Source organism: Mercenaria mercenaria, chromosome 14 (genome assembly GCF_021730395.1).
Source record: "Mercenaria mercenaria strain notata chromosome 14, MADL_Memer_1, whole genome shotgun sequence".
NCBI classification, from domain to species: domain Eukaryota; kingdom Metazoa; phylum Mollusca; class Bivalvia; order Venerida; family Veneridae; genus Mercenaria; species Mercenaria mercenaria.
Genome location: NC_069374.1, coordinates 58,564,154 through 58,591,852, shown reverse-complemented (window position 1 = coordinate 58,591,852; position 27,699 = coordinate 58,564,154). Strand labels below are relative to the sequence as shown.

Genomic DNA, 27,699 nt, shown 5'->3' with positions numbered 1-27,699 from the left:
ATTATTTAAACTATTTAGCAAACCTCTAAAATGCGCTGATTAACCTTATCAGAATGATACACATTTTATGTAACTAAGCCAATGTCAAGCCAAACTTGCTTGACCTTTGCCCTCAATATCAATACAAGCCATCTGTTAGTCATGATCGACATTCCTGTAAAGTTTCATGATCCTTGGCCTAAACGTTCTCAAGTTAGTGTCCGGAAAAGCTTTAAATGTTCCAGGTCACTCTGACCTTTGACCTTTGCATCTCATAATCAATAGGAGTCATCTGCTGGTCATGACCAACCTCCCTAATAAGTTTTGTTATCCTATTCCAAAGTGTTCTGAAATTATTGTCCGAAAACCGTTTTAAATGTTCCGGTCACTGTGACCTCGACCTGTGACCCTTTGACCGCAAAATGTTTCGAGTCAATGTGACCTTGACCTTCGACCTACTGACCTCAAAGTCGAATTTGACCTGCACTTCATGATGATATACCTGTGTACAAAACATCATGGTCCTAGACCCAAGCGTTCTAAAGTTATCATCCTGAAACCATTTAACTGTTCCGAGTCACTGTGACTTTGACCTTTGACCTACTGACTCCAAAGTCAAACCTGACCTGCATTTTATGATGATACACCTGTGTACTGAAATATATCCTAGGTACAAGCATTCTCAAGTTATCATCCGGAAACCCTTTAACTGTTCAGGGTCACTGTAACCTTGACCTTTGACCTACTGATCTCAGAATCAAATTTGACCTGCATTTCATGATACAGCTATTTCCAAAAAATCACGATCCTAGACCCAAGCATTCTAAAGTTATCATCCAGAAATCGTTTAAATGTTAAGGGTCACTGTGACCTTGACCTTGACCTTTGACCTACTAACCTCAAAATTGAACATGACCTGCATTTCATGATGATACACCTGTGTACAAAAAATAATGATCCTAGACTCAAGCGTTCACAAGTTATCATCCAGAAACCATTTAACTGTTCCGACTCACTGTGACCTTGACCTTTGACCTACTGACCAAAAGTCGAACTTGACCTGCATTTAGTGATGATACACCTGTGTACCAAAATATATGATCCTAGGTCTAAGCGATCTGAAGTTATCATCAGGAAACCATTTAACTGTTAAGGGTCACTGTGACCTTGACCTTTGACCTACTGACCCCAAAGTCAACCTTGACCTGCATTTTTTGATGTTACACCTGTGTACCAAACATTATTTAAATCAGTCAAGCCTTTCAAGAGTTATCATCCGGAAACCATAGAACCAATGGACTGACAGACGGACCGACCGACAGACAAGCTCACTCCTATATATCCTCCCCCCTCCCCAACACCAAACTTCATTTTGTGGTGGTATAATAAATCACCTACATTTTCCATAGTTGCCATCACCAACAAGAATAACATACTTTTAGAAGTACTTGTTACTATGGACTTCCATTTAACTGAAAATGTTTTACTTTAAGTTACTTTTGCAGAACCACTCATCTACATTAAGTTCCTCATACAGCTATATCACCAAATAAATCATATATTCCAAGGCGTGTTTTGAACCCACAGCTGAAGTCAGCAACCTTAACCAACCAGTCAAAGTGGCTCTAAACATATGTACTTAACTGAGCACTATTTAGATGATTAACATTAAAGTCACAGCAGACAATATTACAGCTGTGGGCATTAATAATTTTTATAATAACTTCGCTACTCTTATTCTAATTTTAAAAGAAGTGGGCATAAAAGCAAGTCAGCGCTTCATAAATATATGAGCACTGCTAAGCGAAAACAAACATATTAAGTGTTTTGCAACCATCAAATATCGAGATCAGTGCACATCCATACTGTTCATTTATACACACAACCATACTGTTCATTTATATACACAACCATACTGTTCATTTATACACACAACCATACTGCTCATTTATACACACAACCATACTGTTCATTTATATACACAACCATACTGTTCATTTATACACACAACCATACTGTTCATTTATCAATTTTAGCACATGTATGCAACAAATAATTGAACAGTATGGATCGAGATCAGACTGCACGGATATCCTGGCTGATCTAGATCTATACTGGTAACAAAAACCTTACGTTGGTTTTCGCACAGCAGCGCTCATAAAAATTATGTTTTAAGAACTTGCTTAAGGAGTGAACACAGTTAAAAATGTGAAAAATTGCTGCTGTTATGGATAGTGAGAGTGTTGATAGTATTGGGTGGAAGCATTGACTTTGTTAAGCATATTTTAGTGTCCATGTATGAGGAAATCAATGAATTTGAAAATACTTCAAGGGGTTTAGGAGATACAGAGTAGACACAAAATGGAAGGCTCAAACCTTTGACCTTGAATTTTGACCTTGACCTCGAGCCAACATGTCTGACTCAAGTTCTGTACAGAAAGACAGACAGACTGATGGAAAAATGGACAAAGTGAATACTAAAGAGCTTCCAGTGAAAGGTAGGCCTACTCAAAATTCATAAACGTAATGTTATGACAGCGGTAGCACAGACATTCAAACAGTTTAAGATTTCCGTGGCAAAGTGGCAACTTTGCAAGAATCAATGATAGTATAAGAGGTGGCATAGTCTTTTGCAATAATTCATGATTCTATGACAGTGGAAGTGAAGTGTTTGAAATAATCAATGATTGTATGAGAGTGGTGGTACATATTTTTTGCAATATTTTCTGATTCTATGACACTGGAAGAGAAGCTTTTGCAATAACATCAAGATCATATGAGAGCAAGGGCAATATTTTTTACAACAGTTCATGTTTTATGATGTTTGTATACATTTTCAAAAATATCTTGTAAATACAGCTCAACAAATATTAAAAATATTCTAAATAGCTTTTAAGACATCTTATCCCAATGAAAATATTTAGAAAACAAACACCAAAGTTTCACAACAAAAGAACATCCATGTATTACCTGGGCATCCACTTTTGTCAGGTCCTGGAGAAAAAGTCAGCTGATCATCACAACATCCGTAAGCACTCTCTGTGCAGTCCCGAATGTAGGAGGTGTCCGATAAACGCTCTAATAACGAAATAATTCAACATAACAGCATGCAACAAAATAGCACCACAGATTTATACACAAGACTGGACAAAATGTTAGCATCACAAATATAGTGGAACCCCTCTAAACCTAACAGGTATTAGGACTAAATTGAAAGTCTAAGATTATTTTCAAAAGGTATAACTTATTAGGTTACTAGCTCTGTATAAAGAAATGATGCTTAGCTAATAATCTTTTTTTACATATGCATAAACCTTACCAATATGTTTTACTGTTGTAAATTTGTTTTTAAGCCAGGAGTATAACTCAAAGCAATTACACATACTAACATGATTTCAGGCACCTGGTATGAAGCCTGTGCATAATTATGGAAAAATATTAGTCTCAGGTCCTCAGGTACCGGTAAGTGAACAGAAATTGAAAAAAAAATCTTACAAGTAAAATATGCATTAAAAATAAAACAATTTTTTCGCATAGGACTTTTCCAGTTTTTGGGTGTTCTAGTGTAGAAGGTTTCCACTGTACCCGGAAAAAACATGTTTGCTAAAATGCTGCAATAAATATATATATGAAAAGAATAACTTTCAAAAATTCCATCAAATACAGTCATACCAAAGTATTTCAAGATGCTGATTATGGTTATGAATAAAAATACCAATATAAACACTCAGAATATGATTACAAATAACACAAAGTATTATGTTTAAGGTTTCGATGGAGGCCTTGAGAAACAAAAATCAAACAACAACAAATCATAGAAAGAAAGAGTTGTTTGACATGAAAATTGAACAGCATGTAAAACATGTATATTACTTTACGAAACAAGTGTCAGTATACTGATATAAACATTGAATTCCGGAAAAGGGCTGCCTAAAGGGGCTCCACTTCCGGACAGTTAAACGCCTTTAAAAACTCACCATTTTCAAGGAACAGTTACACATGTTCGTTTTGATGCATTTGCAATAGCGTGCGAGTGGTGAAATTTCGCATAACAAGGTGGAACACAGTTTTCAGCAATTGTTTATCATTATTTCTTTACATATGGCATTCATTTTCAAAGGGAGACAACTGTTCCCGATTATTTTAAGTACAAATGGCATTCATTTTCAAAGGGAAACAACTTGTTCCAGTTATTTTAAGTAATCTTTGAGAAAAAGTTGTCTCCCTTTGAAAATGAATGCCATTTGTAAAGAAAAAAAAGATAAACAATTGCTGAAAACTATGTTCCACCTTGTTACGTGAAATTTCACCACTCGCACGCTATTGCAAATGCATCAAAACAAACATGTGTAACAGTTCTTTGAAAATGGTGAGTTTTTAAAGGCGTTTAACTGTCCGGAAGTGGAGCCCCTTTAGGCAGCCCTTTTCCGGAATTCAATGTTTATATAAGTATACTGACACTTGTTTCGTAAAGCAATATACATGTTTTACATGCTCTTCAATTTTCATGTCAAACAACTCTTTCTTTCTATAATTTGGTGTTGTTTGATTTTGTTTCTCAAGGCCTCCATCGAAACCTTAAAAAGAAAGTCAATGCCTAAAGAAATACCCAGAAGAAACACTTGTGCCTATGTAACAAATATACACAGATATATTAGAAATTTACAGCTTAAATGTTTGGCTGATCTGTCATGATCTGTCATATGTGTTCTTCATTTCAAATGCAAGAAAATTATTATAATTTCATTCAGATTTATCAATTCCTGGCAGATAACATACCCTGGGTGCTATTTTTCTAATCTGTCGAAAACACCCTTAGTAATCTCAGTATTAATGAAATATAAATACCATTATCATAACTGTCCAATTTCTTATAAAATATGTTTAATTATTACCCTTAGAAATTGATCAAACACCTATATACTTATTAATAAAGAGGCCCAAAGGGGCCCAAATCGCTCAACAGAAAAGGACCTTACATTCTGACCTTACTACTGACCAAATTCAGTGAACACCAAGAAGAAACTGATTAATGTTTTCTTTTCCGGTCTGGTAACTCCTATGCGCGTCAACCTGAACCATCTGAATGAACTTGAGGCAGGTCGTACACAGATATCATGCCAAGTCAACAAATGATTCACTATTACTAAGTATTAAATGCAAATAAGTCATTAGATTTATTTTTTGAAATGTTGCCCCTTATCGATAACATAACAAAGCAGACCTGAAAAGAATCTATACAAGAACACTACATGTCCAGTTCGGTGAAGATCCATTACATGGTTCAAGAAAACAAATTATTTTAAGGTTTTCCTTTTAAAGCTCTATCAGCATCTAAAAGTGGCCAAGCGGAACCATTCGGAAAAACTTGGCAGATTTTTGCACTATAGACTAAGCTAGTGTGTTGTAATTCTGATCAGCAGTTACAAACAATACGTCTAAGAAAGAATATTGATGCAGGATGACGGAAGACAGACAAAGGATGACGCACTTGCATCCACCTATACTAAAAGCTCACCGAAGTTCGGCTGAGCTAATGATATCATCTTCACTGACAAATGACATCTCACCTGATTATCATGAAATTCAGCTCTTAATTCTTATAGTTGCAGCTCTCTTTTCAAAGAATATAGAAATGAAATCAGAGGGATGGATAACAGTATTCAAGCATTATATTAGGAAGTAGTTTTCAACATTCCATTAAATGATATAAAGAAACAAAGAAGAAATATGAAGTAACACCAGAAGCTAACAAAACAATATTTAAGAGGCACACCACCAGATATATATTTCACTTTAGGACATTCTCTCAGTTGTTACTAACTGTAAATATGAAGTAAAATCTATGTATTAAATTATCACTTAGAGCATTTAATATACCCTTACCAAATCTCCTAACGCCCTCTCGAAATCATGCCAGTGTCATTGCAATTGAAAGCATTTGGCCCATATGATTTCCATAAAGCGAGATAATTAAAGTAATAAGCAAGGTAGTAGAAAGCATTGCAAAAACTATTGGAGCTGGATGAAAATACTGAAAGTGTTATAAGTTTTTGTTTGGTTTAACGTCACACCGACACAATTATAGGTTATACGATGACTTTCCAGCTTTGATGGTGCAGAAAGACCCCAGGTGCCCCTCCGTGCTTTATTTCATCATGGTCAGGCACCTGGGTATAGAACCACCAACCTTCCATAAGCCAGATGGATGGCTTCCTCACATTAAGAATTCAACGCCCCGAGTGAGGCTCGAACTCATATCGATAAGGGGCAAGTAAATCCAAGTCAGCGACCTTAACCACTCAGCCACTGAAGTCCCTTAAATAAGGGAATTATTTCAGAATGTAAGCAAATTACAGCTGTGGTTCTTTTACATGACATTTTTCTGTAATGTACTCTTTGTATGTAGACTACATTTGTTTGTTTTCTTTTTTGGAGGCGTTTAACGCCATTTTTCAACAGTATTTTAGTTATACAAGAGGGCAAAGATGGCTCTATATCGCTCACCTGTTATTATTGCACTTGAGGACAAGACTGAGACCAAAAAATCATAATCAAGATGAATCAAAAGAATTATGAGAAAATATAGTTGAAATTTTCTTAATGCTACTTCAAATAAAATTATTTTCAAATCACATCGAGCAAAATTTTGACTGATGAAGCCCAAAGGACAGGAACAACAAAGGGAAGAAATTAAAAATAAATCTAAGTCCTCAGAAAAAATATCTAAGTCCAAAGGACAAAAACAACAAAGGGCAAAATTTAACCAAAAAGAAATAAAAAATTCTTACAAGGTACAGATATGTCAAAATACACCTAAAAATTGGAGGTACCATCCATGTTGTACCACAGGAAAGTGGTCTCGGTTTTTCCCTACGGCCAATAATAATAAAGTTACTTAATAAGCTATTTATAGTAACATAAAAGGGAAGTAACTGAAAAAAATTATTGTAGGTCAACAAAAGAAGGATCTGCCAAATAAAAAACAAAAGCACTGCAATCAACGCAAATGCAGAGCAATATACACACAAAACAAAGTCATGACTTTTGACCCCTAACTGTGACCTTGACCTTGAAGTTAGCCATCCAAATGCGCTCTGCACATTGTTTCGATGAGGTGAACGTTTGTGTCGGGTTTCTTTGAAATCCTTCAAGGGGTTCAACAGTTACAGAGCAGAAGGGAAATTGCTAACCAAAAGACATACAGACTGACAGACACCGAGGCGATAACATAATATGTCCCTTCGGGCATATAAATAGGAATCAAGATCTTATGGTGATACAAGTTGTGTGCAAGTTTGGTTAAAATCAAATATTAAATGAAGCTGCTATTATGCCGAAAAAGGTCAAAATAGCTAATTTTGGCCCTTTCAGGGGCCGAAACTCTGGAACCCATTATGGGATCTGGCCGGTTCAAGAAAGGAACCAAGACCTTATGGTGACACAAGTTCTGTGCAAGTTTGATTAAATTCAAATCATAAATGAAGCTGCTATTGTGCAGACAAGGTCAAAATAGTTAATTCTGGCCCTATCAGGGGCCATAACTCTGGAACCCATAAAGGAATCTAACCATTTCAAGAAAGGAACTAACATCTTGGTTCGATACAAGTTGTGTGCAAGTTTGGTTAAAATCAAATCATAAATGAAGCTGCTATTGTGCAGACAAGGTCAAAAAAGCTAATTTTGGCCCTTTCAGGGGCCATAACTCTGGAACCCGTTATGGGATCTGGTCAGTTCCAGAAAGGAACTGAGATCTTATGGTGACACAAGTTTTGTGCACGTCTGATTAAAATCAAATCATAAATGAAGCTGCTATGGTGCAGACAAGGTCAAAATAGCTAAGTTTGGCCCTTTCAGGAGCCATAACTCTAGAACACATAACGGGATCTGGTCGGTTCAAGAAAACAACTGAGATCTTATGGTGACACAAGTTTTCTGCAAGTTTAATTAAATTCAAATCATAAATGACGCTGCTATTGTGCAGACAAGGTCAAAATAGCTAATTTTGGCCCTTTCAGGGGCCATAACTCTGGAACCCATAACGGAATCTGGCCAGTTGAAAAAAGGAACCAGGATCTTATGGTGACACAAGTTGTGTGCAAGTTTGGTTAAATTCAAATCATAAATGAAGCTGCTATTATGCGGACAAGGTCAAAATAGCTAATTCTGGCCCTTTCAGGGGCCATAACTCTGGAACCCATGAAGGAATCTGGCCAGTTCAAAAAAGCAACCAAGATCTCACAATAATACAAGTTGTGTGCAAGTTTGGTAAAAATAAAATCATAAATGAAGCTGCTATTGTGCAGACAAGGTCAAATTAGCTAATTTTGGCCCTTCAGGGGCCATAACTCTGGAATCCATAATGGGATCTAGCCGGTTAAAGAAACGAACTAAGATCTTATGGCGATACAAGTTGTGTGCAAGTTTGGTTAAAATAAAATCATAAATGAAACCACTATCGTGCAGACAAGAAATTGTTGATGCAAAAAAAATAGCAAATTCTGGCCCTTTAAGGGGCAATAACTCTAGAACCCATGATGGGATCCGGCCAGTTTTCGAAAGGAACTGAGATATCATGCCAATACAAGTTTTGTACAAGTTTGATCAAAATTGCTTACAAAATGTGGTCTCTAACTTGTTCACAAGAAATTGTGGACGGACGGACGGACGGACTGAAGGACTTTTAAAAACAATTATGGTCACCACAAAGGCACAAATATGGTAAACTATTGTAAAATTAAATGATTTTACCTAAAGCCAGGGCACAGAAACTTATTTAAACAGAGAAAAGCCTAGAAACAATGAAATTGATCCATCTTCCAAAGTTCTTCTTTCAGCAGTCCTAAAACATTTCCTGTGTAAAGTTTCCAATGGTAAACACATCAATGAAATAAAAACAAGTAGGCCAGCCTATTTTGTAGATCTGACTCTGGGAAACTTATTTTGGCAACAATTTGTCTATGTAATATTTAACTGTCAAAATAAATCATCTCCGTGGACAGAAACATCTATCTTAATGATAAATGTTTAAGCAGAAATTTTGTCTTGTTTATTTCCTACCAAGAAAATCAAAGAAAATTGCATAAAACAAGCTGGCTCTTAAATAATGTAAATTTTAAACTAGTTTGTATACAAACCTTGTGACTGGTTAATAATTAAACCGCCAATGGGATGCTGGCATTTTCAGACTGGTTCCAAAATTTAGAAACCAGCCTGAGTTTAACCCATAAAATCAGTACCTCTTAGATGTATGTAATTATAATCAATGGTCATGTATCCATTCCCTAGAATAATAAAAGTTATGAAACTGCAATTTGGAGAAGAGTCCCATAACAGAACCTTTCCATTGGTCAATTCAAAATATGTACTCGGAATCAACCAACCACATGCTGCAGTGTTCAGACTAGTCTCAAAACACAATTAAATATAAGTCCTATATCATTGGGCCTTGGAGACAGACATAGGATAAAAATAATGTACGTTTTGTTTAGACTGGTTTTAAAACCATTTGTCAATAGTTTTTCACTACATAAGGAGGTCAGTTAAATGACCAATTCACAAATTTCTACCTAGTAAGGATTTGATTTTTACAAGCTACAGACAGCTTCCCCAAATAGATAAAGACTTTGTGTATTTCACAAAGACTTTAAGAAAACAAAAGATTTATTTTCAATATATAAATATATAACACAGAACAATCACTTTTATTCAAATATTTAAATATTACTCTGGTTTGGCAGGACTTGTATAATTCACTCAATGATCCTTTTTTAACACACATTAATACAAGAAACATGTTTTTTTTTCTTTCGACATTTACAAATCAGTAACAACTTTGTCCTAAGTTACAAAAGGAATTTGTGAGACCAGTCTCAGACTGCAGCTTTGCCATTGGTCAATTAACAAGACTGAGCACATAATCAACCAATCAGATGCTTCAGTTATGGGAATTAACTCCAAACTCAGATTTTATTAACTTGGACACATACATTTTAGCAAACATTGTTATTTCATTAAGGAGACACAAAAAATAAGTTAAGATTTGCACCTAAAAAATGAAAGATAAGGGTAGTGTATCTCAAGAAAAATCATGCGGGCCATATTTGGGAGAAAAGTGTTTTTTGAGACCCCAAATTACATGTACACTTCTATGCATGCTCAACTGACAGTGTTTTCTTTCATAAAGTGCATTGTTTTCCATATTTTGCCAGTTATTAGGTCAAAGAAGACATAAATGTTTATAACTTATCCAAGCAAATTATTTAATATTCTTACAATTTTCAAGGTTAAAAAAAAAGTAATCAGAAAAAAATGCAAAATGTATTGACATAAAAAAATGTTATCGCAAACCATGACATACAGATTTCATCATAACAGGACATAAAAAGTGGAACAACAGCAATATTTTTTGTGATATATATTCAACTCAAAATGCAAAATATATTTTAAACTTATAAATCTTAGAATAATGCACATGTGCTATAATGCAGCCTCCATAGTTATATGAACAAGCAAGGATTGTTGTTTGAGACATAAAATGAAAAATTAATACTTAAAAAGGTAAAGCAAAATTCAAGCAATTACATAAGAGCACATTTAACATGTATCTTGGTTTATAGACAAACACAATTTAAGACAGTACACAAGCAGACACAATTCCATACATAAAAGACAATTTAACTACATGTAAACACAAAAAAAATGTAAAAGAGAGAAAGCAAACCATTCTGCTCTGAAAGGGAGACAACTTATAATAAAAGGATGTGCAAGAGTGGCCTACCTTCATTGCAGCACTTCCTGTATTGCACATGGCAGTAACTTCCTGATGGACAGTCATGGCCACCTGTACACTGGTATGGAATGCCTGTCACAGAATCTATCACTGGACTAAGGCCATCGCATAAAACTTCGTCCATATCTGAATGCAGAAAACAATGTGTATGCTGAAGTTAGTGTTCAGGGGTGGATACAGGATTTAGTGTTGGCAGTGTGTGGGTGGGGGGGGGGGGGGCATGCTCCCCCATAAAATTTTGAAAACAATGGATCCATCTGGTGCATTCTCATGTACTTTATTTGGTATTGAAAAAAAGACAGATTTTGTGACAAAATCAACACAAATAACATGCAAAATTATGATGTGTCAGACTTATTCTTGCGTAAGTATCTCAGACTTGGAATGGAATTTCTTAGCCCGATTTGAGGATTTTTATTGCGAGGGGTTACTTAGGGCTATTAACACAGAAATGGTAAAGAGTGTTAGAGTAGCTCATGTAAACTTAGTTTGATTGTACTTTGCAAGCGTAGCGAGCGAGAAAAAATACATATTTTAATTATTCACCCCCGTCCCCATCCCCTGGATCCGTCTTTAGTGTTAAGCTTCTACAAATATCCAGTAGCACAAAAACAGTTTAGAGTGGGCCTATCAATCTCTGCTTATAATTTGCAGGTTATAGATTACAGATACAAACTTTTAGTCCCTTGACAAAGCATTTGAGCAATTTTAATGGGGCCTATGAATCTCTACTTATTTCATGCATTATAAAAACAATTTATAAAAACAATTTTGATGGGCTATTCCCGGCAGCATTAGCAAATTTTATCAGTCTCTGCCTATTTTTATTTATTTATTTTTTTTTTGCAGCATACAAACTATTACGATGAGCTCTCCCATTAATTTTCGCCATATTTTAGGCTGTATAGGATCACTGAATATAGGGCCTTTGAAATTCTACTTATTTCTTGAAGCATAAGAACTATTATGACAGGCCCTCAATACAGCATTATAGTAACAATTTTTAATGGAGTCAATAAATCTCTACTTATTTTAGGCAACAAGAGATTAACCCTTAGCCTGCTAAATTTCTTAAACTGGTCCATCATTCAATCTGGGCAATACCATTTATTATTCGAAGGGGTGTTCACTGAAAATTTACTTACTGAATAGCGAACAGTGCAGATCATGATCAGACTGCACGAATGTGCAGGCTGATCTTGGTCTGAAATAGTCGCAAAGGCAGATACAATTGCCACCAGCAGGCTAAAGATTAATTGATGGGCTCCCAATTGTACTTATTTTAAGCAGCATATAAATTATTTTTATGAAGCCTATGAGTCTCTACCTATTAAGGGCAGCATAAGAACAACTAATGGGCTTCAATTCAGTTATTCTAGGCAACATAAAAACAATTTTAATACGGCCAATGCCTCTACCTATTTAGGGTACTGTCTCTCCTAATTTCAGAAATGTCAAAATCACTGTATTTTTAGTGTAAATTTCAACAATACTGTTGATCCATAGAATTTCTACAAAACTGCAGGACATACAGGTTTGTATAACAGCAACATGTTTATGTACATATTTTGGACATTATTCAAAGCAAAAATGTCCCATAAGAAAGTACGTGCTAAGCGAATTTAAAGTTACTTTTGATATTCCTGTTGTTTTCAGAATGATAGTCAATTTAGGATTTTCTTTCTAATGTGTTATTTTTTAGTTTATACTTAATGTTCCACCATGCTTTTAACTTTATGTTAAAAACAGAAGAAGCAGCTGTCGACAGAGGAATACGACTTTATAAGATCAAAGCCATAAGTGAGGTAATCAAAAACAATGGATTAAATAATACTTTCCAACATGTGAATCAAATATTCAATCTTTGAAAACTATATGAGGAAATAGTTATCATGGTTATTAAAAATGAGATTATCAAAAACAAAATAATATATTTAATGCTCATTACAAAAAAATACAGTAACCACATTATAAACAAAGTCATTATAGCCCTCCAAAAATATTAGTTAACTATTTTGTTGTTGTTGTTGGATTTAACGTTGCACCGACACAATTATAGGTCATATGGTGACTTTCCAGCTTTAATGGTGGAGAAAGACCCCAGGTGCCCCTCCATGCATTATTTCATCACGAGCGGGCACCTGGGTAGAACCACCGACCTTCCTTTAGCCAGCTGGATGGCTTCCTCACATGAAGAATTTAACGCCCCCAAGTGAGGCTCAAACCCACATCGATGAGGGGCAAGTGATTTGAAGTCAGCGACCTTAACCACTTGGCCACAGAGGCCCCCTAACTATTTTGTTCTATTGGTTCTATTCTATTCTGTTCTTTAATTTTACTTCTACTTACAGACCAGAATAATAATATTAAGCTCGTTTACCATGTAAATACAGAACAATACTTTAAAAAATGACTGTCCATAAATCATTCACAGTGTGTCAACATGATGCATTATTTCTACACAAAACTGCCTGATTCTAGCTGGGAACAGATTATTATCAGAAATATAACTGCAGAATGCTTTTAAGAAGAACATGCAAAAAACTGGCTTCATTAATGGGTATTACATTTTGAAGCAGCTTAAAGCTGTTGTAGCAGAACTGATTTTGAGAGAGTTAGAATTAAAACAAAAGCTATACATTATTGAGAGAAAATTCCATGGGAAGTTATAAAATTGAAAAAAGTCAGACCTTAATTTTCTTAGCCGCAAGCCTTCACATTTATGTCAACATTTTCAAAATCTGCACTGTTTGCCATTCAGTCATTATCTTTTTGGTAAGCATCCCTTTTAACAGCTATTGGTACTGTCCAAATTGAAAGATGGACAAGTTTATTACACATTTTCAGAAACCTGCTTACCATCACAACTGTCCATAGATTGCACAATGATTTGTTTTTGTTGGTCACAGGCAGCTTTCTGCAGCTCACATTTGTTTCCATATGTCACACCATCCGAGCCACACACTGGAGATCTGAAATCAGTGCCGCAAATGTCATTTACTACTCGAGATGTGACCATGTAATGGATTTCTAAAAAGTATTGTTTGAAGTGTTTAAACTCAGCTTTTCTGCTTGAACATAGGGTGTAAATCCTGCCAAATCAAAACCGTTTGCTTAATCTCATTCTTTTTATTTTAAAGGTAGGTAGATCTAATCCTTTAGTTACAGTTATATTATACAATTATGTTCATTCATAGCAAGTAAGGTTGTTTGTACAATATTTGCGTTAGGTTTTAAGTCACAACAGCACAGCTTAGGCCATATGCTGACATTCAAGATGTAAATTAAATGGTAAAAGTGTAGTCCCTGTGTTGCAAGTAGGCAGTGATTTTTTTTGGAAAAAATAAAGGTGCCTGTGCCCGCTGAATTGGGAAAATAAGCGCGATAATTCCCAGAATTGGGAAAAATAGAAATATGTTTAATTTCCATACTAAGTGATATAAATCTGTATATTTCCTAAATGAATGTTGTTTGAATTCTTTTTAAGAGTTAATATATTTTCAAAACCACTTTTGGATTTAAAATCGTGAAATTTTTGGGTGAAAAAATAAATTAGGCCACCAATACAACTTGTAAGAATTGTATTTATCAATTTTCACTTCATGCCCTTGAAATTTGATAACGTCCGAAATTTTGTCTATCCGAAAATCGGTACAATCGCGGAGATTTTGATCTCCAATTTTTCAAAAATTAGGAGAGATATTGTCATTTTTCATTACCATAAATAATTAACTGACATAATGGAACATATTTAAACCGACTGAAGTCCATATTTCTCTTGAAAATCGGCAATGTTTCGTTTGTCACGTGTTTTCGCGACGGTAACCTTGATGCGATTTTGATCTTAAAACAGACGTTTTTGATGTCATTTCTGCCAATTTCATGTTAGATATCGCGGATCTCACGCCCGAATATAAACTGTTACATTTTGGAAATAAAATCTTATAATTTGAGGGGGGAAAACATCTCTTTTTTAGGGGAAAAATTGATGATTTTTTGGGAAAAAATGGCCTATTTTGGCGAGGGGAAAGTGCCGATATTCGGCAGTAAAAATACGCAAAAAAAATCACTGGTAGGAAACCACCAACCTTGAACAAACCAGCTTTACTTGAAATCATGGTTCAAGTTCATACTGAGGAAGGGCAAGTTACAGTCAAATCTGTGCTAAAGACCAACTGTAAGCAGGGACCACCTTGCTCAAAAGACCACTACTTTCATTTCCAATACATCTATTTTTTATTCATTTTAACTACTTGCACATAATGACAATTTCTGGACTTTCTCAAGCATGGTCATTAATACAGGTGTTACTGTGTAATTATGTAAAAAACTTACCTAATAGCATCACAGCTAAAACTACAGGAGCATCTGGAGATTCCGTCCATATCAAGGTAGCATGTTCCACCATACTGTTCACAAAGACTATCCTCACAGTCTGACCCTGAACCTTCTATAGGGCGAAAGAACTTAATTTTCAACATGATAATTGCTACATTTGACAGTCAGGCCTTTACCGTTACTCAGTATGTTTTTCAATTAAGATTAAGCCTTTTTTAAAAGTGTTATTTAATTTTGCATCTAGTCAGTGGCATATGTATTTTAATGGTGTATTTGTCAAAGAAGAATGTCAGAAATAATTTTTCTATATGTTGTTTTTATTTGCTTAGCTCATACTGATATGTTGACCGTCAATACATCAGTACTGTTTACATAAATGAAACTAACTAGATAGTAACTCATTTGGCCAGTTTTCTCTCCACATGAGCACTAAACTATATAGCTAATTCCAGTCATGTAACAGTAGCCAGATAACTTAACCAATGGTTCTGCATTCCGTACCATGCAATATTGCCAAATAATTTCCTCCTCAAGTAACCTACTGTTTCTAAACGTGAATGATAAAGGTCAGAGTGGACAACTTAATAAATAATGTTTTCTGTTAAATCGTCACAAAAATACATTCCTCTCTCGCCATGTTAAAATTCACACATTTCAATTTGTGGTCTTATGAACCACTTACTGAGCTTACCAGACAAGCTATCTGCAAACAGGGTTATGCTACATTAATGAAAAGAAAACTGAATACATAATGAGGTATCTGCTCTGAAAATAGGATTTCATGAAATGAGCCGTGCCATGGGAAAACCAACATAGTGGCTTTGCGACCAGCATGGATCCAGACCAGCCTGCGCATCTGCGCAGTCTGGTCAGGCTCCATGCTGTTCGCTTTTAAAGCCTATTGAAATTGGAGAAACTGTTAGCGAACAGTATGGATCCTGACCAGACTGCGCAGATGCGCAGGCTGGTCTGGATCCATGCTGGTTGCAAAGCCACTATGTTGGTCTTCCCATGGCATGGCTCAAATTTGTTTTCATATTTCAAGTACAAATGCTAGCTATAAAGACCTAAAATAAAAGAATAATATCACCTTTTTTGATGTGTTAAACATATATATAGGGATAGACAAAAATACAGTTTACAGCTAAGTATGAGGAAAAAAAAACTGATGTGTTCAAAATTAAATAAATGTTTATTCCAAATGTGATGCTTCAACCTTTAATTGATTACAGTGTTCAGACCTACCCAATAATAATTTCCACAAACCCATTTCGTTCTGCCCATCTACCCATCAGTTTTGCCCACTTGTCCTTCAATATCGCCAACCTACCTATCGGTATTGCCCACCTACCCATCAGAATTTCCCACATACCCATCAGTATTGTCAAACTACCTACCAGTATTTTGCAGCAACCAATTGATAATGCCTACCTACCTATCAGTATCGCCTAACTACCAATTAGTAATGCCCACATACCCACCAGTATTGCCAACCTACCTACCAGTAATGTGCACCTACAAATTGAAAATGCCCATCTACTTACTTATCCGTATTGCAAATCGACCCATCAGTGTTGCCCATTTTACCATCAGTATTGCCTGCCTACCAATCGACTATGCCCACCTACCTATAAGTATTGCCCACTTATCCATCAGTATTGCCCACTAACCCATCAATATTGCCCACCTATCCATCAATCTTTCCTACCTACTCATCAATATTACATGTCTACTGATCAATATTGCCCATCTACCACTCAATATTGCCCATCTACCAAATAATATTGCCATTCCATCAATCAATATTGCCCTTAGTCTTTTAAGTTTGAGCATACTGACAGTACAGAATTAACTTTGTATGAAGTCATGAAAACTGAAATAACTTCTTCATTATGGATTCAAATTTGCTTGCCTTTATTTCAATAAGCTCTGTATGCACTGAAAGAAAATTAATTATCCACATTCACCTCCAAACACTCACCCATTTAGCTATCAACCTCTAAAATTCTTAGTTGAAGCACAACAAAAAAAAAAAATTATGGACAGTTTCATTCAACAAACACTTCACTGCCCTTAATAACCTGGTATAGCAAATTGATATCACTAATGTATATTATAAATAATATCCTGAAGAAAGTGCAGAGTGAAAATAGCTATACAATCAATGTAGAATATACACTTCAGTGTAAAGTCATAAAAAAGTCACAAAGTATCTGCAGAGTGTAGAGTGAAAAAAACATTACTTTAAGACATGACAAAAAGTAGAGTGTAAAGTGTAGGACAATGCAGCTAGGGAATATCACACAAACCCTAAATAAAGTGTATAGTATACAAACTGCAATTAAGGTATCAGAAAGGACTCTAGAAGCAGAAAGTATCTACAGTGGGAAAAAAGTCTACACACATAGAAATGTTTTTTGCATTAAAATTTTGATTTTTTAAAGTCTAAAGTAACAGTTTTCACAACAGACATACAATATCTATAACAGTTTTACACTTCAACTGTCTACTTTATATCAAAATGTGAGGTTCAAAATGAGAAAAAAGTGGAGTATAAATAATGTATGACAATGGAAATATCTAAAACGTGTTTTCTATGACATATTCATACCAACTATACACTTACAAAGTACTTATATAAATGCTGTGGTCATATAACTTTCGGTGTATTCATATGAAATTTTACATTAATAATCTATTAAGTGCAATCTTAAAAGATTTTGTGCTTTCAGAAAAGTTTTAAAAACATAGCAGGTAAATGTTTCAAGAAATAATTCTTAAATGATGGGTCATTTACAGTATAAAGTAAACTATTCCTGTGTTGCGTACATTGCAACTTAACTTCAGTGATACAGCAACAGCCAGTTAACCTATCAAGCATTCCCTGGTTCTGAACCAGTACTGACTGGTTCCCTGTAAGTATCTGACATCTTCTCCACAGAGGCCAAGGACAAATGACTTTTCACAAAATGTAGTACATATCTATCTTTGTTTGTTCTGGGATTTTTTCAGAAGTTAGCCTAACCAGTATTCCTGGATTCTGACCAAAACAAATCTGTTCTTTGCAAGTAACTTCCAACTTTCCCACATGAATCAGAGGTTGAAGACTGAAGGACTTCTGACAAAAAGTCTTTTATCAAATTGTCACTCACTCACAAAAAACATACGCCCCACTAGGGGATCAAACTCATGACCCCACAATCCGTAAATCTGTGCTGTCCAAATTGAGCTAAGCGGACAGGCTTCCATATCTATCATAGAGAACATAAACGACACTTACAAATCAAATCAAGGGGTGCAATTAGATATAGTTTCAATCACTGGGAACCTGCTAATACTTTTCTAACAAATGACCTTAGTCTATAATAAACTACAGTACATATAACACATGTAAAGAGTTTTATCTTTTTCTGAAGATTTTAAAGTGGCGGGCCTACCCGGTATATTGACAAAATGGTACCGAGTAATCTTCATGCAATTTTATATATTATTGAGACATTCTTCATCAGAAGAATAAATGACACTCCAAATTTGACAGACAGAGACCACAGACATTGTTAAAGGAGAATTGTTATGTAATCTTTTGATATCTGCAGACTATCAATAGAGGTCCAATACAATAAAAGATATTCCTGAAAAACATTGGCAGTGAATGAATTTTTCACTTAATGTATTTTCTATTAGATTCTGTGTTAAGACTAAAACTTAATACATCAAAGCAGTGACATTTAAGTTAATGAAGACTTAATGACATTCCAAGGAATTATGGGAAACCTAATTCTATTTGCACAGGAAACTATACTTTTAAGATCAATATTTGAATGGATGAGAAGATTCATAGAAGCATTAACCTTCATAAACAAAGTTAAAAAGCTTAAATCTTCATATGAAATCTTTAACATTAGCATTTAAGCAAACATTTTTTTTCCCAAATGCATGACTCTGACAGTAACTCATTCTTTGTTTTTGACCCTGATATACAAAATATGACCTTGACCGTGAACCTTGTAAGGCTTAAGCATAGGTCTTGTACAAAGTTTTAATGACTACGTAACAGTAATCTTAATTTTTTCTGTGCAACAAAATAGCCAGAATATGAGTATTCTGTAACCAGACCGGTGCTGCCTATTATAATTGTGAACTAATGAAGTAGATAAAAGGATTCACAATAAATCTACAGTAGTTGCAAAAATCCTATATAATGTAAACAATGATTTCTACACTCATATTAATCTGTATCGCTTACTAGATACAGATGTTCAAAAATTTCTTCATAAATTACCTCCCGACCCAGATATGCTGCTATCATGACAGTCACCGCCCCTGATTACTTCAAGGTCTATATTCAATCGGCAAGCCTCTTTCCGCATTTCACATTCGTTCCTGTATGTCTTCCCATCACTAGCACAAACAGACTGGTACCCACTCGGACAAATCTGTGGACAGACACACAGGCCCTGGACACAGTCTGATCCGTACTTGCAATGTACGCCATTACAGTCAACTGAAAGGGTAACATAATGTACGTACAAACAGATGAAATCAATGTATTTTAGGTCCAGCTTATTTTTACTGAGTACTTATTAATAAGTACTCTGTGTGCAGTAGCTTTTCTATGAGGTATTCCACAAAACATTGCATCTATTTTGATTCTTGTAAAAAATGTGTCAGACAATGCAGCTCAAGATAGTCACCTTTGAAATATTTCTGTAAAATAATTAAGACATCAAGTCATCAATTTCTGACTAAAAGATTTTACAAGTTTCAAGCAAATTTGTCAACTATCGAACCTACAATCAATGCTAAGTAAGGTAATGAAAGCAGCTTACCACAGTCACCAAAAGATGCTTGGTAAATATGCATCTTATTCTTGCATGATGCCACCCTCAGCTCACATTCACTGTCATATGTCTTGCCATCCGTACCACACACTTTAGAATTAGACTACAATAAAAAAAAGACTTCTGTATTTAGTGAAACTTACTGTAACAGTTATAAGAAATACAGGTCCAAGTATAGTTGACAACTTTTTATGAATACCTAAGATGCTCCTCATCACATTATTTCAGGCAAAGGCAAGCACAAGGATAGACCTACAAACATCTTGCAAGGCAGCCAAGAAGAACTACCAATCTGCCACAAGCATGCCAGGATAAAACTACCAACCTCTTACAAGCCAGCCAGGTTTAGACTCCCAACCTTCCGCAAGCCAGCCAGGACATAATGACCAATATCACTCAAGCCAGCCAGGACAGACCTACCAACTTCCCAATAGCCAGGAAGAGTAGAACTACCAACCTCCCTTAAACCAGCTAGGAAAGAAATACCGGTACCAATCTCCTTCAAGCCAGCGAGGATTTAACTACCAACCTCCCTGGTCAGTCAGGACAAAACTACCAACCTCCCTGAAGTCAGCCAGGACAGAACTATCAACCTCCCTGTAGTCAGTCGGGACAAAACCACCAATCTCCTTGCAGCCAGCCAGGACTGAACTACCAGCCTCCTTGAAGTCAGCCAGGATAGAACTACCAACCTCCCTGTAGTCAGACAGGACAAAACTACTAATCTCTTTGGAGCCAGCCAGGACAAAACTACCAACCTCCCTGAAGTCAGCCAGGACAGAACTACCAATCACCATCAAGCCAACCAGGACTCAACTACCAATAATTTTCCTCAAGCCAGCTAAGATTTAACTAAAAACCTCCCTATATTCACTCAGGACAAAACTACTGATCTCCCTGAAGCCAGTCAGGGCAGAACTACCAATCTCCCTGAACCAGCCATGATTTAACTACAAACTTCACTAGTCAGTCAAGACATAACTAACAACCATTTGCAAGTCACCTAGGAGAGAACTACCAACCTCCTGTAAGTCAGCAAGATGGCTTCTTGACATGCTGAGTATAGTGATTACATAATTATTTGTCCTGAGTATGCTGTGTCTTTTGACCATGGAAATAACAGGTGATTTACAGCCCATAAGCAATACCATACTATGAAGTTTGACTTTTTAATACCGAGCATATCATAACTATTGATTGGAAATGATTTTAGACTCAAGGTATCATTGACCATGCTGATCCTTAAAATAATTTAAGTTTCCTACAGACCACAGACAATAGCTATTCTATGATATTTGACCAATGTAGAGTCACTGAGCAAAAGCAGTTTTCAGTCATAAAGACACAGTGGCCTTGACCTTCAATCTTGAATCCTCCAAAATCAAAGGGTGATCTACATACCACTGGAAAATTTTCACATTATGTTTGTTATTGTAGACCCGAGTATTCTCCGGTTACTGTATGTATTCCAATGACTTACAGTAAAACCTTGCTAATATAAGGAACAGCTGGGGACCTCTAAAATTTGTTCCTTATAACCGAGGTTCTTTATATCGATATAGCGAACTAGTTCCTTGTAACCAAGGTTTGTATAACTATCAAAATTTGTATAGCAAACACTATTTGACTGACATTTAAAAAGGGCTATGTGTTCACACTATGGGCTGACCATAAATCTGTATGTGAGAAAGTTGCAAGTCTAGTGCCGGCCCTTTTCTGGAGAGATGGTAAGGTAAACTGCCTGCATGTAAGTAACTGAGAAAGTGTTGAAGCCTTTAAACCTAAACTTAGCCAAAATGTACGTCGATAAGATTTTGACCGTAGTTTTTGTTTATTTTTTGTCGGTTATTCCTATCTTCTTTTTTAGACAGCAAGGTAAGGGGCATAACTGCAACATATCTTATAATTATGACTATAAGATATGTTGCAGTTATGCCCCTTACCTTGCTCTACTGCATGTTATGTGAATAGGCATCAATACTAATATAAAATAAATGTTCAATTTTCTATTTTGCAGACGCCAGACAAAGGTGTCTTACATACGGATTAAAGTGTAAATTATACCTATAATTTTTTTTTTCATTTGAGGCCCCTTGCGGGTAACCCCGTTTATTTTTATACATGATACTTAAACATACAGTTCATATATATACACAAAGGTTAAAATAGTGTAATATTCCAATTTATGTTTAAATATCATGTATTTAATAATATAAAATGTAAAGAAAAATAATGATATTTTTGTTGCTATCCCACTTAATAGAAGAGTTGAGAAATAAAATAACATGAAAAGGACTACGTTAAAAGGATAACAAAAGACCAAAAAAAAAAAAAAATACCTATAATTTTGCTGTTGTCTATTTTAGCAACTGCTATAATTTTTACAATGGAAATTAGGTAAACTGGACTGTTTGCCATTGTTAATCACGCGTAATTAGCACATTTATTATGATATTTCCATCGTGACGAATATAGAATAATAATAATGACCAAACATTTGTATTTATATAATAATCCCATTTCTACTATCGAGTAGTATTACTACTACTAGTAATTGATTATTGTTAATGATGATATTATATAGTTTCTTTTTATTACATATCCTTGAACTAACAAACTAAAGATCATTGAAATGAAATAATTTGTTTTTATTCAAGTGCATGAAAGCGTGTGAAAGTGCCAAGATTACTCTGACGTTATCAGCGATTCTCCTGTTTATTTCCGATTTTCAATAATTTTTATTCTTTATGTCTATTCGCTATAACCGAGGGTTTTTCCACTGAGTTTCATACTTTGGGACTTGAAAAAGTGTTCCTTATAACCAAGTGTTCCTTATAACCGAGTTCCCTATCACCGAGGATTTTTACTTTGAATAAAGAAAGAATTAGATTGTGGAATTGAAAACTGTTCTTTATAACCGAGTGTTCCTTATATCCGGGTTCCTTATAAGTGAGGTTTACTGTATTTATAAAAGAAAAACATCTTGTTATTAGCTCACCTGTCACAAAGTGACAAGGTGAGCTTATGTGATCGCGCAGCGTCTGTCGTCCGTCCGTCCGTGCGTGCGTCCGTGCGTAAACTTTTGCTTGTGACCACTCTAGAGGTCACATTTTTCATGGGATCTTTATGAAAGTTGGTCTGAATGTTCAACTTGATGATATCTAGGTCAAGTTCGAAACTGGGACACGTGAGGTCCAAAACTAGGTCAGTAGGTCTAAAAATAGACAAGAGGGCCATGATGGCCCTATATCGCTCACCTCTTATCATTGCACTTGAGGACAAGAAGGTCCTCAGAAAAAATATCTAAGTCCAAAGGACAGGAACAACAAAGGAAAGAAATTTAACCAAAAAGAAAAAAAAAATTCTTACAAGGCACAGATATGTCAAAATACACCTAAAAATTGGAGGTACCATCCATGTTGTACCACAGAAAAGTGGTCTCGGTTTTTCCCTACGGCCAATAATAAAAAAGTTACTAAAAATAAGCTATTTATATTATTGTAAAAGGGAAGTAATTAAAAAGAAAATTATTGTAAGTGAACAAAAGAAGGATCTGCAAAATAAATCTGTTGACATAAATGAAATTTCAGATCAGTATCTGCATTAGTTACGGAGATATACCCATTTTAATTTGAAATAAAGGGAGGTAATTTGACATAAAATCAGTCCTGATTGACTCAGTCCAACTAATGATAATAATGAAATTTCAAATAAGTCCTATAAGTACTGATATAAATCCATTTTGACTACAATCAGGGGAGGTAATCAGATATAAAATAACTCTGGAACCTAAGATTGGATCTGATTTGTCATGGAATCCAAGATTTATTGTTGTTGGAGATATTTTGGAAGTTTGTATCAAATAAAACCATAAAAGAAGTCTCTATATGGCTGCAAAAGCCAAAATAGCCAATTTTTGACCTTCAAGGGGCCATAACTCTGGAACCCATGATGGAATCTGGCCAGTTCAAGAAAGCAACCAAGATCTTGTGGTGATACAAGTTATGTGCAAGTTTAGTTAAAATCAAATCATAAATGAAGTTGCTATTGTGCAGACAAGGTCAAAATAGCTAATTTTGGCCCTTTCAGGGGCCATAACTCTGGAACCCATTATGGGATCTGGCCGGTTCAACAAAGGAACTGAGATCTTATGGCAACACAAGTTTTGTGCAAGTTTGATTAAATTCAAATCATAAATGAAGCTGCTATTGTGCAGACAAGGTCAAAATAGCTAATTCTCGCCCTTTCAGGGGCCATAACTCTGGAACTCATAAAGGAATCTAGCCAGTTCAAGAAAGGAACCAAGAGCTTATAGTGATACAAGTTGTGTGCAAGTTTAGTTAAAATCAAACCATAAATGAAGCTGCTATTGTGCAGACAAGGGCAAAATAGCTAATTCTGCCCTTTCAGGGGCCATAACTCTGGAACCAATAATGGGATCTGGCCAGTTCAAGAAAGCAACCAAGATCTTATGGTGATACAAGTTGTGTGCCAGTTTGGTAAAAATCAAATCATAAATGAAGCTGCTATTGTGCAGACAAGGTCAAAATAGCTGATTTTGGCCCTTTCAGAGGCCATAACTCCGGAACCCATAATGGGATCTGGCCAGTTCAAGAAAGGAACCGAGATCTTATGGTGATACAAGTTGTGTGCAAGTTTGGTTAAAATAAAATCATAAATGAAACCACTATCATGCAGACAAGAAATTGCTGACGGACGCACGACTGATGACGGACGAAGGGTGATCACAAAAGCTCACCTTGTCACTATGTGACAGGTGAGCTAAAAAACCTTGTGACCTCTCTAGAGGCCATATTTTTCAAGGGATCTGTATGAAAGTTGATCTGAATGTTCATCTTGATGATATCTAGGTTAAGTTCGAAACTTTGTCAACTGTGGTCAAAAACTAGGTCAGTAGGTCTGAAAATAGAAAAACCTTGTGACCTCTCTAGAGGCCATACTTTTCAACGGATCTTCATGAAAATTGGTCAGAATGTTCAACTTGATGATACCTAGGTCAAGATCGAAACTGGGTCACGTGCCATCAATAACTAGGTCAGTAGATCAAATAATAAAAAAACCTTGTGACCTCTCTAGAGGCCATATTTTTCAAGGGATCTGTATGATAGTTGGTCTGAATGTTCATCTTGATGATATGTGGGTCAAGTTTGAAACTGGGTCAACTGCAGTCAAAAACTAGGTCAGTAGTTCTAACAAGAGGACCATGATGGTCCTGAATCGCTCACCTCTTCCCACATGACCCAGTTTTGAGTATGACGTCGTTTTTTCTATTATTTGACATAGTGACCTAGTTTTTGAGCTCATGTGACCCAGTTTTGAACTTGACCTAGATATTATCAAGATAAAAATTCTGACCAATTTTCAAGAAGATCCATTGAAAAATATGGTCTCTAGAGAGGTCACAAGGTTTTTCTATTATTTGACCTATTGACCTAGTTTTCGAAGGTAGGTGACCCTGTTTTGAATATTACCTAGATATCATCAAGGTGAAAATTCTCACTAATTTTCATGAAGATCTCATGAAAAATATGGCCTCTAGAGAGGTCACAAGGTTTTTCTATTTTTATACCTACTGGCCTAGTTTTTGACCGCACATGACCCAGTTTCGAAACTGATGTAAATATCATCAAGGTGAACATTCAGATCAATTTTCATGAAGATCCATTGAAAAATATGGCCTCTAGAGAGGTCAAAAGATTTTAATAATTTTAGACCTACTGACCTAGTTTTTGAACGCAGTTGACCCAGTTTCAAACCTGACATAGATATCATCAAGATGAACATTCAGACCAATTTTCATACAGATCCCATGAAAAGTATGGCCTCTAGAGAGGTCACAAGGTTTTTTTTATTATTTGACCTACTGACCTAGTTTTTTAAGGCACGTGACCCAGTTTCAAATTTGACCTAGATATCATCAAGGTGAACATCCTGACCAATTTTTATGGAGATCCATTCACAAGTATGGCCTCTAGAGAGGTCACAAGGTTTTTCTATTTTTAGACCTACTGACCTAGTTTTTGACCGCACATGACCCTGTTTGCAAACTTGACCTAGATATCATTAAGATGAACATTCAGACCAACTTCCATACAGATCCCATGAAAAATATGGCCTTTAGAGAGGTCACAAGGTTTTTCCATTATTTGACCTACTGACCTAGTTTTTGATGGCACGTGACCCACTTTCAAAACTGACCTAGATATCATCAAGATAAACATTCAGACCAACTTTCATACAGATCCCATGAAAAATATGGCCTCTAGAGAGGTCACAAGGTTTTTCTATTATTTGACCTACTGACCTAGTTTTTGAGGGCACGTGACCCAGTTTCGAACTTGACCTAGATATCATCAAGGTGAACATTCTGACCAATTTTCATGAAGATCTCATGAAATATATGGCCTCTAGAGAGGTCACAAGGTTTTTCTATTTTTAGACCTACTGACCTAGTTTTTGACCGCACGTGACCCAGTTTCGAACTTGACCTAGATATCATTAAGGTGAACATTCAGACCAACTTTCATACAGATCCCATGAAAAATGTGGCCTTTAGAGAGGTCACAAGGTTTTTCTATTATTTGACCTACTGACCTAGTTTTTGAGGGCACGTGACCCAGTTTCGAACTTGACCTAGATATTATCAAGATGAACGTTCTGACCAATTTTCATGAAGATCTTGTGAAATATATGGCCTCTAGAGAGGTCACAAGGTTTTTCTATTTTTAGACCTACTGACCTAGTTTTTGAAGGCATGTGACCCAGTTTCGAACTTGACCTAGATATCATCAAGATGAACATTCTGACCAACTTTCATAAAGATCCCATGAAAAATGTGACCTCTAGAGTGGTCACAAGCAAAAGTTTACGGACGGACGGACGCACGGACGCACGGACGGTAGGACGACGGACACCGCGCGATCACAAAAGCTCACCTTGTCACTTTGTGACAGGTGAGCTAAAAATAGAAAAGCCTTGTGACCTCTCTAGAGGCCATACTTTTCAATAAATCTTCATGAAAATTTGTCAGAATGTTCATCTTGATGATATCTAGGTCAAATTCGAAACTGGGTGACGTGCCGTCAATAACTAGGTCAGTAGGTCATATAATAAAAAACCTTGTGACCTCTCTAGAGGCCATATTTTTCAATGGATCTTCATGCAAATTGGTCAAAATTTTTATCTTGATGATATCTAGGTCAGGTTCGAAACTGGATCACATGAGCTCAAAAACTAGGTCACTATGTCAAATAATAGAAAAAACGACATCATACTCAGTTCAAAACTGGGTCATGTTGGGACAGGTGAGCAATTCAGGACCATCATGGTCCTCTTGTTTTTTAGATATTATTCTGTTTCCTAAGGCAATATCTTTCTAAATATGTTTAAGAACTTAGTCGAATTTATTACAAAAAGATTCTGGCAGCATGTGAGAGTTGCTCGCATAATATTTCTCTAGAAGCAAGAAAAATGTAAACAAGTGACAGACCGCTACTTCCAAGAAAGGGTTATGTTTCATAAAACGTAATTATTTTAGTAACGTTTTGTTAATTCTTTTAATGGTGAGCAGTTCAGAAAAAATACATAATGTGAATAAAAGATTCTCCTTAAGAACTTCATCACATCCTTTGCACATGCACAGCGAGCACAAGATTGAAACTTTTGGAGGCAAATCATAGAAGCGGACAATTTTATTCCTGCAATAAACAAATAATTATGAGGGAAGAT

General features: G+C 35.7%; 1 protein-coding gene across 11 annotated transcripts in view; it reads right to left on the bottom strand.

The window, feature by feature from the left end:
* LOC123527870 (agrin-like) overlaps positions 1 to 27,699 on the bottom strand; it is a 336,920-nt gene that overhangs the window by 42,504 nt on the left and 266,717 nt on the right. For 9 of the 11 annotated variants that reach the window (XM_053523608.1, XM_053523610.1, XM_053523611.1 and 6 more), the window contains 6 exons: positions 19,939 to 20,053; positions 19,392 to 19,613; positions 15,107 to 15,221; positions 13,631 to 13,743; positions 10,760 to 10,897; positions 2,950 to 3,057 (listed from right to left, as the gene is read on the bottom strand). In XM_053523608.1, the coding sequence (XP_053379583.1) occupies positions 2,950 to 3,057; positions 10,760 to 10,897; positions 13,631 to 13,743; positions 15,107 to 15,221; positions 19,392 to 19,613; positions 19,939 to 20,053 (811 nt within the window). The remainder of the gene's footprint in view (positions 1 to 2,949; positions 3,058 to 10,759; positions 10,898 to 13,630; positions 13,744 to 15,106; positions 15,222 to 19,391; positions 19,614 to 19,938; positions 20,054 to 27,699) is intronic. The other 2 variants (XM_053523612.1, XM_053523617.1) reach the window with 2 other exon arrangements.